Genomic DNA, 14,480 nt, shown 5'->3' on the forward strand with positions numbered 1-14,480 from the left:
AGTGCAGGGGAGTGAGAAGGAATGAAGGAAAGAAAGAAAGAAAGAAGGAAAGAGAGAAAGAAAGAAGGACAGAAGGAAAGGAAGGAAGGAAGGAAGGAAGGAAGGATCGATCCCACAGTGCTAACCGACACAGCACTGCACAGTCACCGCCTTTGTTGTGTCAACCCATGTACACCCGGACATCGGTATGCGTCCGGGAAAACCAACAAACAGTGAAAGCCATAACCAATCCGGGACGCACCTGTTCGGGAGAGGTCACAGCACAACAGGTAAGTCTGCAGTAGTGAATAGAGTGGGTCCTTCCTTGATCATATGTGTTATTGAGATATGTCTCTTGATTAAACGTAATACTTATGGCTTATATTTTTAAGTTAGCCTGGAAGAGTGTTTTGTAGAGGAATAAGACAATGCTATTTTCTGGGTCTGTAGACCGAAAGAAGCAAAAATGGCCTTTAGTAGAGTGATATGCTCTTCTTGTCGGATGTGGGAGTTCAGGGAGAGGTTACGTGTTATTGAGGATTATATCTGCAATAAGTGCCATTGGCTGTGAATCCTACTAGATCGAATTGATCAGTTGGAGAGACAGTTAGAGGCAATGAGGAATTTACAAGAACAAGGGGATGTGATGGCTGGCAGTTATAGGAAGGGGGAAAAGTTGCAGATACAGTCATATAGATGGGTTAACTCCAGGAAAGGTAAGAGATGCAGGCAGGAATCTTCTGTGGCTATCCCCATTTCAAATAAGTATGTTGTTTTGGAAAATGTATGGGGTGATGGATTCTCAGGGGAACGTAGCACGAACAGTCTCATATCAAGACTGGCTCTAATGCAATGAGGGCTATGTCAGGGTTCCACGAGGTCCATTGTGTTTGGGGACTCTCTAGTCTGAGGCACAGACAGACATTTCTGCGTGCCAGGATCAAGGAAGTCTCAGAGAGGGGATAGAATATTCTCAAGGGGGAGAGGGGCCAGCAGGAGGTCATTGTACACATTGGAACCAATGACTTGTGAAGGGAAAAGGATGAGATTCCAAAGGGAGATTACAGGCAGTTAGACAGGAATTGAAAAAGAAGATGCTTGAGGGTAGTAATATCTGGATTACTCCCAGTGCTGCGAGCTAGTGAGGGCAGGAATAGGAGGATACAGTAGCTGAGGAGCTAGTGTATGGGAGAAGGATTCACATGTTTGGATCATTGGAATCTCTTCTGGGGTAGAAGTGACCTGTACAAGAAGGACGGGTTGCACCTGAATTGGAAGGGGACTAATATACTGGGAGGGAGATTTGCTGGAGCTGCTCAGGAGGATTTAAACTATAAGGTTGGGGGGGGACCCAAGGAGATAGTGAGGGAAGAGATCAATCTGAGACTGGTCCGGTTGATAAAAGAAGCGAGTCAAACAGTCAGGGCAGGGAGGGACAAAGCAGAAAACAAGGTAGGATTGATAAATTATCCTGCATTTATTTCAATGCAAGAGACCTAACAAGGAAGGCAGATGAACTCAGGGCATGGGACTGAGATATCATAACAATTACAGAAACATGGATCAGAGATGGACAGGACTGGCAGTTTAATGTTCCACGATATAAATGCTATAGTAAGGACAGAAAGGGATGCAAGAGAGGAGGGGGAGTATCGGTTTTGATAAGGGATATCTTACAGCTGTGCTGAGGGAGGATATTCCCGGAAATACATCCAGGGAAGTTATTTAGATGGAACTGAGAAATAAGAAAGGGATGATCACCTTATTGGGATTGTATTATAGATCCCCCAATAGTCAAAGGGAAATTGAGAAACAAATTTGCAAAAAGATCTCAATTATCTGTAAGAATAATAGGGTGGTTATGGTAGGGGACTTTAACTTTCCAAACTTAGACTGGGACTGCCATAGTGTTATGGGTTTAGATGGAGAGGAATTTGTTAAATGTGTCCAAGAAAATTTTCTGATTCAATATGTGGATGTACCGACTAGAGAAGGTGCAACATTTGACGTACACTTGGGAAATAAGGCAGGGCAGGTGACTGAGATGTCAGTGGGGGAGCACTTTGGAGCCAGCGACCATAATTCTATTAGTTTTAAAATTAGTGATGGAAAAGGATAGACCAGATCTAAAAGGTGAAGTTCTAAATTGGAGAAAGGACAAATTAGGCAATTAGGTATTAGGCAAGAACCTTCAAAAGCTGATTGGGGGCAGATGTTCACAGGTAAAGGGACGGCTGGAAAGTGGGAAACCTTCAGAAGTGAGATAACGAGAGTCCAGGGAAAGTATATTCCTGTCAGGGTGAAAGGGAAGGCTGGTAGGGATAGGGAATACTGGATGACTAGAGAAATTGAGGGTTTGGTTAAGAAAAAGAAGGAAGCATATGTCAGGTAAGATCGAGTGAATCCTTAGAGTATAAAGGCAGTAGGAGTATACTTAAGAGGGAAATCAGGAGGGCAAAAAGGGGACATGAGATAGCCTTGGCAAATAGAGTTAAGGAGAATCCAAAGTGCTTTTACAAATACATTAAGGACAACTAGGGAGAGAATAGGGCCCCTCAAAAATCATCAAGGCGGCCTTTGTGTGGAGCTGCAGGAGATGGGGGAGATACTAAAAGAGTATTTTACATCAGTATTTACTGTAGAAAAGGATATGGAAGATATAGACTGTAGGGAAATAGATGGTGATATGTTGAAAAACATCCAGATTACAGAGGAGGAAGTGCTAAATGTCTCGAAACACATAAAATGTATAAATCCCCAGGACCTGATCAGGTGTACCCCAGAACTCTGTGGGAAGCCAGAGAAGTGATTGCTGGGCCTCTTGCTGAGGTATTTGTATCTTCGATAGTCACAGGTGAGGTGCCGGAAGACTGGAAGTTGGCAAATGTGGTGCCACTGTTTAAGAACGGTGGTAAGGACAAGCCAGGGAACTATAGACCCGTGAGCCTGACGTCGGTGGTGGGCAAGTTGCTGGAGGGAATCCTGAGGGACAGGATGTACATGTATTTGGAAAGGCAAGGACTGATTAGGGATAGTCAACATGGCTTTGTGTGTGGGAAATCATATCTCACAAACTTGACTGAGTTTTTAGAAGAAGTAACAAAGAGGATTGATGTGGGCAGAGCGGTAGATGTGATCTATATGGACTTCAGTAAGGCGTTCAACAAGGTTCCCCATAGGAGACTGTTTAGCAAGGTTAGATCTCATGGAATACAGGGGGAACTAGCCATTTGGATACAGAACTGGCTCAAAGGTAGAAGACAGAGGGTGGTGGTGGAGGGTTGTTTTTCAGACTGGAGGCCTGTGACCAGTGGAGTGCCACAAGGATCGATGCTGGGTCCACTAATTTTTGTCATTTGTATAAATGATTTGGATGTGAGCATAAGAGGTATAGTTAGTAAGTTTGCAGATGACACCAAAATTGGAGGTGTAATGGACAGTGAAGAGGGTTACCTCATATTACAACAGGATCTTGACCAGATGGGCCAATGGGCTGAGAAGTGACAGATGTAGTTTAATTCAGATAAATGCGAGGTGCTGCATTTTGGGAAAGCAAATCTTAGCAGGACTTATACACTTAATGGTAAGGTCCTAGGGAGTGTTGCTGAACAAAGAGACCTTTCATAGCTCCATGAAAGTGGAGTCGCAGGTAGATAGGATAGTGAAGAAGGCGTTTGGTATGCTTTCCTTTATTGGTCAGAGTATTGAGTATAGGAGTTGCGGGGTCATATTGCGGCTGTACGGGACATTGGTTAGGCCATTGTTGGAATATTGTGTGCAATTCTGGTCTCCTTCCTATTAGAAGGATATTGTGAAACTTGAAAGGGTTCAGAAAAGATCTACAAGGATGTTGCCAGAGTTGGAGGATTTTTAGCTATAGAGAGAGGCTGAACAGGCTGGGGCTGTTTTCCCTGGAGCGTCGGAGGCTGAGGGGTAACCTTATAGAGGTTTATAAAATTATGAGGGGCATGGATAGGATAAATAGACAAAGTCTTTTCCCTGGGGTGGGGGAGTCCAGCACTAGACAGCAAAGGTTTAGGGTGAGAGGGGAAAGATATAAAAGAGACTTAAGGGGCCATGTTTTCACACAGAGGGTGGTGCGTGTATGGAATGAGCTGCCAGAGGAAGTGGTGGAGGCTGGTACAATTGCAACATTTAAGAGGCATTTGGATGGGTATATGAATAGGAAGGGTTTGGAGGGATATGGGCTGGGTGCTGGCAGGTGGGACTAGATTGGGTTGGGATATCTGGTCGACATGGATGAGTTGGACTGAGGGGTCTGTTTCTGTCCTGTACATCTCCATGACTCCCTCCCCAAGGGCATCAACCCACAGCTTGTGGACTGCAGGGGTTCAAGAAGGGGCTCACTACCACCTTCTCAAGGGGCAACTAGGAACAGATAATAAATGCTGGCCCAATCAGTCACGCCCAATTCCCAAGAGTGAATTTTTTAAAAACTGCATAGAAAATGGGTTATGTTACGCAGTCATTTGAAGTTAAAAGCACTGCCACAGTTCTACTCTCATTAGAGAAAGACATTAGGTGGTTTAACCTGAGGATCACTGAGTCTCACATGAGAGGAGAGGTTGAGAAAGATAGTTCCTCATGGTAACGTCACTTGGTTTAGGATCTGAATCCACGGTTAGCATCAGTCTACATTGCAAACCAGTCACCCAGCCAACTGAACTAAATGAGCCTTCACATTTAAAGTAAACAATTCTATATTCAATTCCTTATACAATTAAGAAATATATAACTGATTGAATGGAAGAACACTAAAGGAAAAGTGTCCTTGCATTTCTGTAACACTTTCTATGACCCCTCCCAAAACAGCTAAGGGCCAATTACTATTGAAATATTGTTGTAAAATAGGAAACACGCTGACACTTTTTGTACAGCAAAATCTCACAAATAGCAATAAGATAAATGGTCATAAATAGACACAGAAGAAGTCAGGAATACTTAGCAGGTCATACAGTACCTGCAGAGAGAAAAGCAGAGTGAATGTTTCAGGTCAATAATTTGTCATTGGAATTGAGGAAATTTGGAAATAAAACAGTCAATCAAATTGGGAATGTGGAAAAAGAACAGAAAGGGAAATGTGTGATGGGATGAAAGATGAGAAACATTAATTGGCAAACGATTTGGTTGAGCTGGGCCATGGAGAGTGATAAAGATGGCAGCAGAGTAGAACATCTCAGCCATTGCACATCCGCTCTGACTGTTTCTTTGATTTTTGTCTTTTGTGTTTTATTCCCCTTTTCTCTTCTCGCCAATGTCCTGAACTCCTGGCCTTAGCACAGACTTAGACGCTGGGCATCAGCGTGGACCTGATATGGCCATCTCTCGGATGGTCATGGTGGCTTCTTTACTCAGCGTGGTTCTCTCCCAGCCCGGTCTGGCAGTCTCTCAGGGTCCTGGGTGGCTGTCCCTTGGTGGCCTGGTGTGACCAAGGTGTGGACTTCCAGCATTGAGGTAACTCCAAAAGCCTTGAGGTGAAGCCTGGCGCAGTCTGGAGTCAAGGCCTGGAGCAGTCTGGGGTCAAGGCCTGGCGCAGTCTGGAGACAAGGCCTGGCACAGTCTGGGGTCAAGGCCTGGAGCAGTCTGGGGTCAAGGCCTGGCACAGTCTGGGGTCAAGGCCTGGAGCAGTCTGGGGTCAAGGCCTGGCGCAGTCTGGAGTCAAGGCCTGGCACAGTCTGGGGTCAAGGCCTGGCGCAATCTGGAGTCAAGGCCTGGCGCAGTCTGGAGTCAAGGCCTGGCACAGTCTGGGGTCAAGGCCTGGAGCAGTCTGGGGTCAAGGCCTGGCGCAGTCTGGAGTCAAGGCCTGGCACAGTCTGGGGTCAAGGCCTGGCGCAGTCTGGGGTCAAGGCCTGGCGCAGTCTGGAGTCAAGGCCTGGCACAGTCTGGGGTCAAGGCCTGGCGCAGTCTGGGGTCAAGGCCTGGAGCAGTCTGGAGTCAAGGCCTGGCGCAGTCTGGAGTCAAGGCCTGGCGCAGTCTGGAGTCAAGGCCTGGCGCAGTCTGGAAGCTAGGTGCCAGCAGGGACTGTTATTCCAAACTTTTTATTTCTTTATTTTTCTAATTTCTTTCCCCTAACAATCTGTATCTACATACAGTTGTTCCTAAGATGGTGCAATAAGTGGAGACTTGTAAATTTTTCACTATATTCATTTGAATACACGTGACAATAAAGCTAATTCTAATTCTAAATAAAAGCTGTGTCTACAGGAGGTGTGAATGACAATCAGCTGCAATCTGACACACAAAAAAATGGCAAATGTGGAAAGAAAATGGAATGAAAGGGGGCAATGATTTGAAATTGTTTAACTTAATGATGAATCCAGAAGACTGAAAAATGATTAATCATAAAATGAGATGCTGTTCCTCCAGCTTGCAATGAGTTTCACTGGATCACTGCAACAGGCTAAGGGCAGGCCTTGACCCCAGACTGTGACAGGCCTTGACCCCAGACTGTGCCAGGCCTTGACCCCAGACTGCGCCAGGCCTTGACCCCAGACTGTGCCAGGCCTTGACCCCAGACTGTGCCAGGCCTTGACCCCAGACTGCGCCAGGCCTTGACCCCAGACTGTGCCAGGCCTTGACCCCAGACTGCGCCAGGCCTTGACCCCAGACTGCGCCAGGCCTTGACCCCAGACTGTGCCAGGCTTCACCTCAAGGCTTTTGGAGTTACCTCAATGCTGGAAGTCCACACCTTGGTCACACCAGGCCACCAAGGGACAACCACCCGGGACCCTGAGAGACTGTCAGACCGGGCTGGGAGAGAACCACGCTGAGCAAAGAAGCCACCATGACCATCCGAGAGATGGCCATGTCAGGTCCACGCTGATGCCCAGAGTCCAAGTCTGTGCTAAGGTCAGGAGTTCAGGACATCGGCGTGAAGAGAAAAGGGGAATAAAACACAAAAGACAAAATCAAAGAAACAGTCAGAGCGGATGTGCAATGGCTGAGATGTTCTACTCTGCTGCCATCTTTATCACTCTCCATGGCCCAGCACAACCAAATCGTTTGCCAATTAATGTTTCTCATCTTTCATCCCATCACACATTTCCCTTTCTGTTCTTTTTCTGCCTTCCCAATTTGATTGACTGCTTTATTTCAACAGCAAGGCAGAGAATATAAAAGACTTCAGTGGTAACATTTTCTTGGCAGAGGATGGTACATGTATGGAATTGGCTGCCAGAGGAAGTAGTGGAGGCTGATACAATTACAATATTTAAAAGGCATCTGGATAGGTATATGAATAGGAAGGGTTTAGAGGGATATGGGCCAAGTGCTGGCAAATTGGAAGAGATTAGTTTAGGATATTTGGTCAGCATGGACCAGTTGGACCAAAGGGTCTGTTTCGGTGTTGTGCATCTCTATGACTATATAATTAAAATGACAGTTCACTGGGACCTTAGTGTCATGACTGCAGATTGATCAAAGATATTCTACTAAATTTCTTACCAATTGGCATCACTGGCCATACCAGCATTTATTGCCTCTCTCTAACTGCCCTTGAATAGGTGGTGGTGAGCTATTGAACTGTTGTATTCATTAGAATTTAGATATACCCACAATACTGTTAGGAAGGGAGTTACAAGACTTTTACTCAGTAATAGTGAGGAAACAGCAATATAGTCCTAAGTCAAGATGGTATGTGACTTGGAGAGGATGGTAGTGAACACACATTTGTAAGTGGTACCCAATCCACATTTAGTCTCCCCAGTGCAGGACAAATAGCATTATGAGCAGGTAAAGTGTACAGAATTGAAAGAAGTACAATTACACAAGTTCAATTATGTTGAAAAGGCATCTGAATGGGTACATGAATAGTACAGTTTGAGAGGGATATGGGACAAAGGCTGCCAAATGAGACTAGGTTACTTTAAGAGATCTGGTTGGCAAGGAAGAGTTGGAATGAAGTGCCTGTTTCCATGCTGCACAGCTCTGACTCTAAGCATGTAAATTGTTGTTTCGCTCATCAGGAATGTTTGGGACCTGGTTTGGTAAGAAAAGAGTTAGAAGGACAGGTGTTAGACCTCTGTCATTACACAGAAAGATGCCATGGGAAGAGGGATGGATGCTGGAGCTGATCAAGGTATGTTCATGAGTGTCACAAAGGGAATAGCCTGGTTGGAATGCTGAAAGGGGGCATGTATTTGATGGTGGCATCACTTCTGGAGGTGGCAGAAATGGCATTGACTGCAGGCGTTGGTGTGTGAAAACTGAACACAAGGAAGCTCTTACGGCTCTCAGGGAAGGGTGAGAGGAAACATACATTAATATGGTAGAGTGTTCTGGCAACCACTTGGGGTGGGGGTGTTGCTTTGATGAGGAAGGAGGATGACATACTGTATCAGAAACATTGAGATGCATGGTTGTATCACCAAGAGTGGTGTAACACAAATGGAACAACTGGGAAAATGGAATGGAGTCCTTACAGAAGGCAGGATGTTACGGAGTACAGTTAATGCAGTTAAGAAATTCAGAAAGCTGTTGATGTCCTATTGCCAGAAATGGAGTAAGAGTCAGAGATGGGCTGTCTGAAGTGAGAGAAGAGTGAAAATCAGCAGCTAACCAAAAGGCTTTCCATTTATGGTTGAGAACAGTGAACAGCATTGATAGAGACAGCACTACAGGTGTGAGGAGTGGTACCCAAGTAGGACCAGAACAAGGAATGTTCCCCATACCTCACAAAATGACAGGCAGCACTGTGTCCACGTAGTTACCTGTAGCAACATCTTTTGTTTGGAGGAAGTGAATTGAGTTAAAGGAGAAGTTGTGCAGAATGAGAAGAAAGCAGCAGGAAGAGGGTGGCGGGGCCTCTGATCAAAATGGGATTACAGAATCCCCAGCTTGAGGATGGTGGAGCTGGAGAGGAATTGGGCATCACAAGGGAAAGGAAATGGTTAATACCAGAATATCAAGTTTTTAGTGCTTCCAAATAAACCTGTTGGACTATAACCTGGTGTTGTGTGATTTATAACTTTATCCACCTCAGTCCAACACCAGCTCCTCCACATCTCTCTTATTCTTAACTGAATAGTCATGGAATTTTTGGAACACACCTGGTTAGGTTGATGTCACCTAGAGGACGGTACCTGAGCCACGGTCAGAAGAACATAATGATCTTTCCTAATTGGGGTTATCCCAGACGCTGAAAATGTTCAACGATCTTTTTGCCCAGCTTTGATAAGTTTTGCTGTGTCTGGGTGGGCGGGGTGACCACATCATCAATGACACACTACAACCTATGAACCAATCATACAATTACACACATTTAAAAAAAAATCTACGAGTCGAAAATCAAAGTGCTCGGGACCTGTAGCTCATTCAACATATGTAGAACAAAAAAAACCCTCGTTTAGCAATAGGAGTTTGTCCTAACTAAAAGTTGCTCCTAACTCATTTCCCCAGGAAGATCAGATTTCCAGCATTCCTTATTTTACCCTAACCAGCATTAAAAATGCAAAAACAAACATCTTTGGCAACCTCAGAATAATGAATTGAAGGTCTCGGGATGACAGGGACCTCCCATGACGGGTTTTGGATTGTGTCACTGCAGGCCTGGGAAGGTGTCAGAGATAAATTCAGTTGAGGCATTCATGAGAGCATTAGATGATTATTCGGAGAGAAACTTTGTTCACTTTCGAGTGGTGAGCGTATAACGACTACACCCCCTCACGGAAGTCTTAAGTTCGATGAGTTTCTGCTCTTTAGTTAGTTTCCAATAGCGTTTCAGGTTATGGTGCTGATTGGCACCACATCAAACACTCTGACAGCTCCAGTGCAGATGCGATGGGTTGTAACGGCCTCCTCCTGTACCGTAAACATTGTGCGGATGTGATTGTTATGACCTGAACTGCCTGGCACCGTCAATAAACCAGAGGTTCCTCGTCCCCCACCCATCACCCTTTAACCGGAACGAACAAGCGGCTCCCCTCCTCCGCGCCCGCACGGTAACGATTTTGCGGCTTTCCATCCCGGCCAGGTAATGAATGACCGGTTCCCCTCCTCCTACCCCGGTCGGTAATGAATGACCGGTTCCCCTCCTCCTGCCCCCAGTCGGTAATGAATGACCGGTTCCCCTCCGCCAGCCCGGCCCCGGACGGCAATGAATGACCGGTTCCCCTCCTCCTGCCCCCGGACGGTAATGAATGACCGGTTCCCCTCCGCCAACCCGCCCCCGGACGGTAATGAATGATCGGTTCCCCTCCGCCAGCCCGGCCCCGGACGGTAATGAATGACCGGTTCCCCTCCTCCTGCCCCCGGACGGTAATGAATGACCGGTTCCCCTCCGCCCGCCCCCGGACGGTAATGAATGACCGGTTCCCCTCCTCCTGCCCCCGGACGGTAATGAATGACCGGTTCCCCTCCTCCTACCCCGGTCGGTAATGAATGACCGGTTCCCCTCCTCCTGCCCCCGGACGGTAATGAATGACCGGTTCCCCTCCGCCCGCCCCCGGACGGTAATGAATGACCGGTTCCCCTCCTCCTGCCCCCGGACGGTAATGAATGACCGGTTCCCCTCCTCCTGCCCCCGGACGGTAATGAATGACCGGTTCCCCTCCGCCCGCCCCCGGACGGTAATGAATGACCGGTTCCCCTCCGCCCGCCCCCGGACAGTAATGAATGACCGGTTCCTCTCCGCCAGCCCGCCCCGAGTGTGACTTTCTGGACGGGAAATTCCCGCCCCCTCCGCGCGGCGCTCGCCTCCCATTGGCCGCGGCGCTTGTATCAAGATTCCATTTGGAACGTCCCCGGCGGCAGGCCCCGCGCTGATTGGCTGCTGGCCGCGTCACAATGGATCCTGTGTCATTTCGGTCAGTGACGTTCCATTTGATGCGGGAGTTTCTGAACCGGGGGATACCGGGGCCGGGGGGGAGGGGAAACGGGGCAAACTTACCGATTCAATCTCCAGGGGAGTGGAGGTGGGGTGGGGACGGACGGGCGGACATACCCCGGGAAGGGCGGAGAGGGGAAACTTTGAGAAGCCTGGACCGTTCTCAGTGGATCAGCTTGGGCCGCGTTGGGAGTCTAACTTCGTCCCCGGGCCGGTAGTCGGATATTGCCCACGTCGGGGGCCTCAAGGAAGGGGATGATGGACTCGCATTAACGCAAAGACATTTCCCTCCCGGCTTTTACCCCCCACCCCTCCTCCTCGCTGTGGAGAGGAGAGGGCGGCCGGGGGCACGGGATTCTTCCGGCGGGCGCGCCCCTTGGCCGCTCTGACTGACTGTCTTGTCCGGCGGGCGGCTGTGAAGTTGGAAATCTTGCGCCCCTTTCCAAAACTACTGAGTTCCTTCGTGTTAGTACAGTTCGAGTGCAGCCACACCCTCCCTGTGCTTCCTGATAGGGGATGCAGGGCTCCTAACTGAATCTGTCTGCCTGCCATTCCAACACAACAGGCAACCCGCAATCGCAACGGCTGACACTAGACTTGTGTGTGGGGGTCATCGTTGGAAGAAAAAAAGAGATCCACCTCCTCCCTAAATGACCGAAAGGAAAACAAGGTGGAGAAAGCAAAAGTGAAGTCGCCTTGTGGGAGTTTTTCTTTGAATTCTAGCGGAAATCTGCAACATCAGCCCCCAAACCAGAAGTGAAATCTGATTTTTCTTTTTTATTTTCCGTTGGGAGGGGAGGAGACGGAGGAAGAGTTTCTCGTGGGTTTTTTTGTTGTTTAATTCATTCCCCCCTCCCACCCCAGACACTCTCTCCTAGAAAGCGACAGCATCGGGAGAACAAAATCCAACTCGAGGACGAGGTTTTGCCGGCGAGAAGTTAAACCGAAACAGCGTCATGTATAGAGCCAGGAGGCGGTGGAGTTCCAGACTGAGGACATGCACGTTGGGTTGTGCTGGGCAAACGGATTAAGAGAGGGAGGAGTGCCCGTGTCTACGATATTTGATTATTTTGGGCAGTGGGACCTCTGTTTGCAAAGCCGGCGGCGAGGAACTGAGCTTGGCATCGCTTGCGAATCCTGCTGTCGGTGGAACAGGAGGGCGAAAGAATCGCCGATTTATATATTGTCTGATTTTTGTATTTTTGTTTGGCTTTCTTGGTTCACCGAGCCCTTTTGCTTTGCGGTCATTGATGGGACGATGATGCGACATCCTGGGCTCAACAGGAACGGTGCTGGTCTCCCTAGCGGCATGCGAGAGGCCGCTCGGCACTATGGCTAGTAGCGGCTCGGCCAAGTCGGGGGCGAGCGGCTCGGGTTCGGGTTGCCAGCAGCGGCGGAGACTGGTTTTCGTGTGCGACATGTGCAAGAGCAAGATGCAACTGGTGGCCGACCTGCTGCTGCTGTCCGGCGATAACCGCCCGGTGCACAGCGAGAGCCTGAGCCCCGGGCCCGGCCAGTCCTTTGACAAGATCCGGGACGCGGTGATCGCCCGCACCAAGGGCCTGTCCATCCTCACCCACGACCTGCAGAGCCAGCTCAACCTGGGCCGCTACGGCGAGGTGGCCGAGCGCCTGGCCGAGCTCAGCGAGCTGGTGGTCGCTCTGGTCGAGTGCTCGGCCCACGCCGCTTACCTGGCGGCGGCGGAAGCCCCGGGCTCGCAGGCGGCGGTCGCCGGCCTGGTGGACCGTTACCGGCTGCGGCGGGCCCGCCACGAGGTGGAGCAGAGCTGCGGGCTGCTGCGGACGGCGCCGGTGTCCGAGCTCACCCCGCCGCTGCTGCTCGAGGTGTCGCGGGGTCTAGCCAGGGGGCTCCGCGGGCTGACGGAAGCCTGCGCTCCGGCCGGCCGAGGCAGCGGGGACCGCTTCGCCCGCGACCAGCTCCGCCTCGGGGTCAAGTGCATGAGCGCCAGCGCCGCCGCGCTGCTGGCCTGTGTACGGGAGCTGAAGGCACGGCCCGGTGAGGCGAGCCGGGCCCGCTGTGTGCTGTTCGGGGGCCCGCTGCTGCAGGCCGTGCACGCCCTGGTCGGCTTCGCCAGCGAGCCGCAGTTTGTGGGCCGGGCGGCGGCTCTGAGCGTCGAGGGCCGCGCTGTACAGACCGCTGTCCTGGGCGGTGCCATGAGTGTGGTGTCCGCCTCGGTGCTGCTCACCCAGTGCCTCCGGGACATCGCGCTGCACTCGGACAGCAGCAAGGTGCCTGATTACCGGCAGCGCCTGCACCACTCCGCCCTGGCCGTGTCTGACGGCTGTAACCTGCTGTCCCAGGCTCTGCGGGAGAGATCCTCTCCCCGGACCCTGCCTCCTACACCCCCTCCACCGACCCTCAACTGCCACTCTGTGAATTAACCCCCTCATACCCTCCCCTCGGTCAACCCTCCCCTCTCCTCCTTGTTCCCTCCCCACCTCCACCACCCCTCCCCACCCCCCACCACCCCTCCCCACCTCCACCACCCTTCCCCACCTCCCCCTCTCCCTCCCCACCTCCCTCTCCCTCTCCATCCCCCTCTCACCCCCCCCCCCCCCCCCCCAACCCCTCCACGTGCCCTTCCTAACCCTGTCCTCCCATCTCTCTCCTTCCCCCTTCCTGGCCTCCCTCCTTCTGCCCCCCAATATCCTCTCCTGCCCCCCCCCCCCCCCCCCATTGGTCCCGTTCCCATCTTCCCCCCTCCCCCCCGTTCCCATCTCCCCCCTCCCCCCCCGTTCCCATCTCCCCCCTCCCCCCCCGTTCCCATCTCCCCCCGTACCCCTCTCCCCCGTACCCATCTCCCCCCTCTCCCCCGTACCCATCTCCCCCCTCCCCCCGTACCCATCTCCCCCCTCCCCCCGTACCCATCTCCCCCCTCCCCCCGTACCCATCTCCCCCCTCCCCCCGTACCCATCTCCCCCCTCCCCCCGTACCCATCTCCCCCCTCCCCCCGTACCCATCTCCCCCCTCCCCCCGTACCCATCTCCCATCTCCCCCCGTTCCCATCTCCCCCCGTTCCCATCTCCCCCCGTTCCCATCTCCCCCCGTTCCCATCTCCCCCCGTTCCCATCTCCCCCCGTTCCCATCTCCCCCCGTTCCCATCTCCCCCCGTTCCCATCTCCCCCCGTTCCCATCTCCCCCCGTTCCCATCTCCCCCCGTTCCCATCTCCCCCCGTTCCCATCTCCCCCCGTTCCCATCTCCCCCCGTTCCCATCTCCCCCCGTTCCCATCTCCCCCCGTTCCCATCTCCCCCCGTTCCCATCTCCCCCCGTTCCCATCTCCCCCCTCCCCCCGTTCCCATCTTCCTTCCCCCCCCCCGTTCCCATCTTCCTTCCCCCCCCCCGTTCCCATCTTCCTTCCTCCCCCCCCCGTTCCCATCTTCCTCCCCCCCCGTTCCCATCTTCCTTCCCCCCCCGTTCCCATCTTCCTCCCCCCCCGTTCCCATCTTCCTTCCCCCCCCCCCCGTTCCCATCTTCCTTCCCCCCCCCCCCGTTCCCATCTTCCTTCACCCCCCGTTCCCATCTTCCTTCCCCCCCCCCCCGTTCCCATCTTCCTTCCCCCCCCCCCCCCACCGTTCCCATCTTCCTCCCCCCCCCCCCCCGTTCCCATCTTCCTCCCCCCCCCCCCCCGTTCCCAT

General features: G+C 51.5%; 1 protein-coding gene across 1 annotated transcript; it reads left to right on the forward strand.

Annotated features, from left to right (window-relative positions):
- The first annotated feature begins 10,897 nt into the window (after positions 1-10,897).
- tlnrd1 (talin rod domain containing 1) lies at positions 10,898-13,290 on the forward strand. Its single transcript, XM_072564804.1, has one exon. It carries the CDS (start codon positions 12,154-12,156, stop codon positions 13,222-13,224), a length of 1,071 nt encoding a protein of 356 aa, XP_072420905.1. The 5' UTR covers positions 10,898-12,153; the 3' UTR covers positions 13,225-13,290.
- Positions 13,291-14,480: the final 1,190 nt, after the last annotated feature.

The sequence above is a fragment of the Chiloscyllium punctatum genome, chromosome 48 (assembly GCF_047496795.1).
Source record: "Chiloscyllium punctatum isolate Juve2018m chromosome 48, sChiPun1.3, whole genome shotgun sequence".
NCBI classification, from domain to species: Eukaryota; Metazoa; Chordata; class Chondrichthyes; order Orectolobiformes; family Hemiscylliidae; genus Chiloscyllium; species Chiloscyllium punctatum.

What these genes read in the sequence shown, in the direction of transcription:
- tlnrd1 (XM_072564804.1), top strand. Translation starts at nt 12,154, where the DNA reads ATGGCTAGTAGCGGCTCGGCCAAGTCGGGGGCGAGCGGCTCGGGTTCG.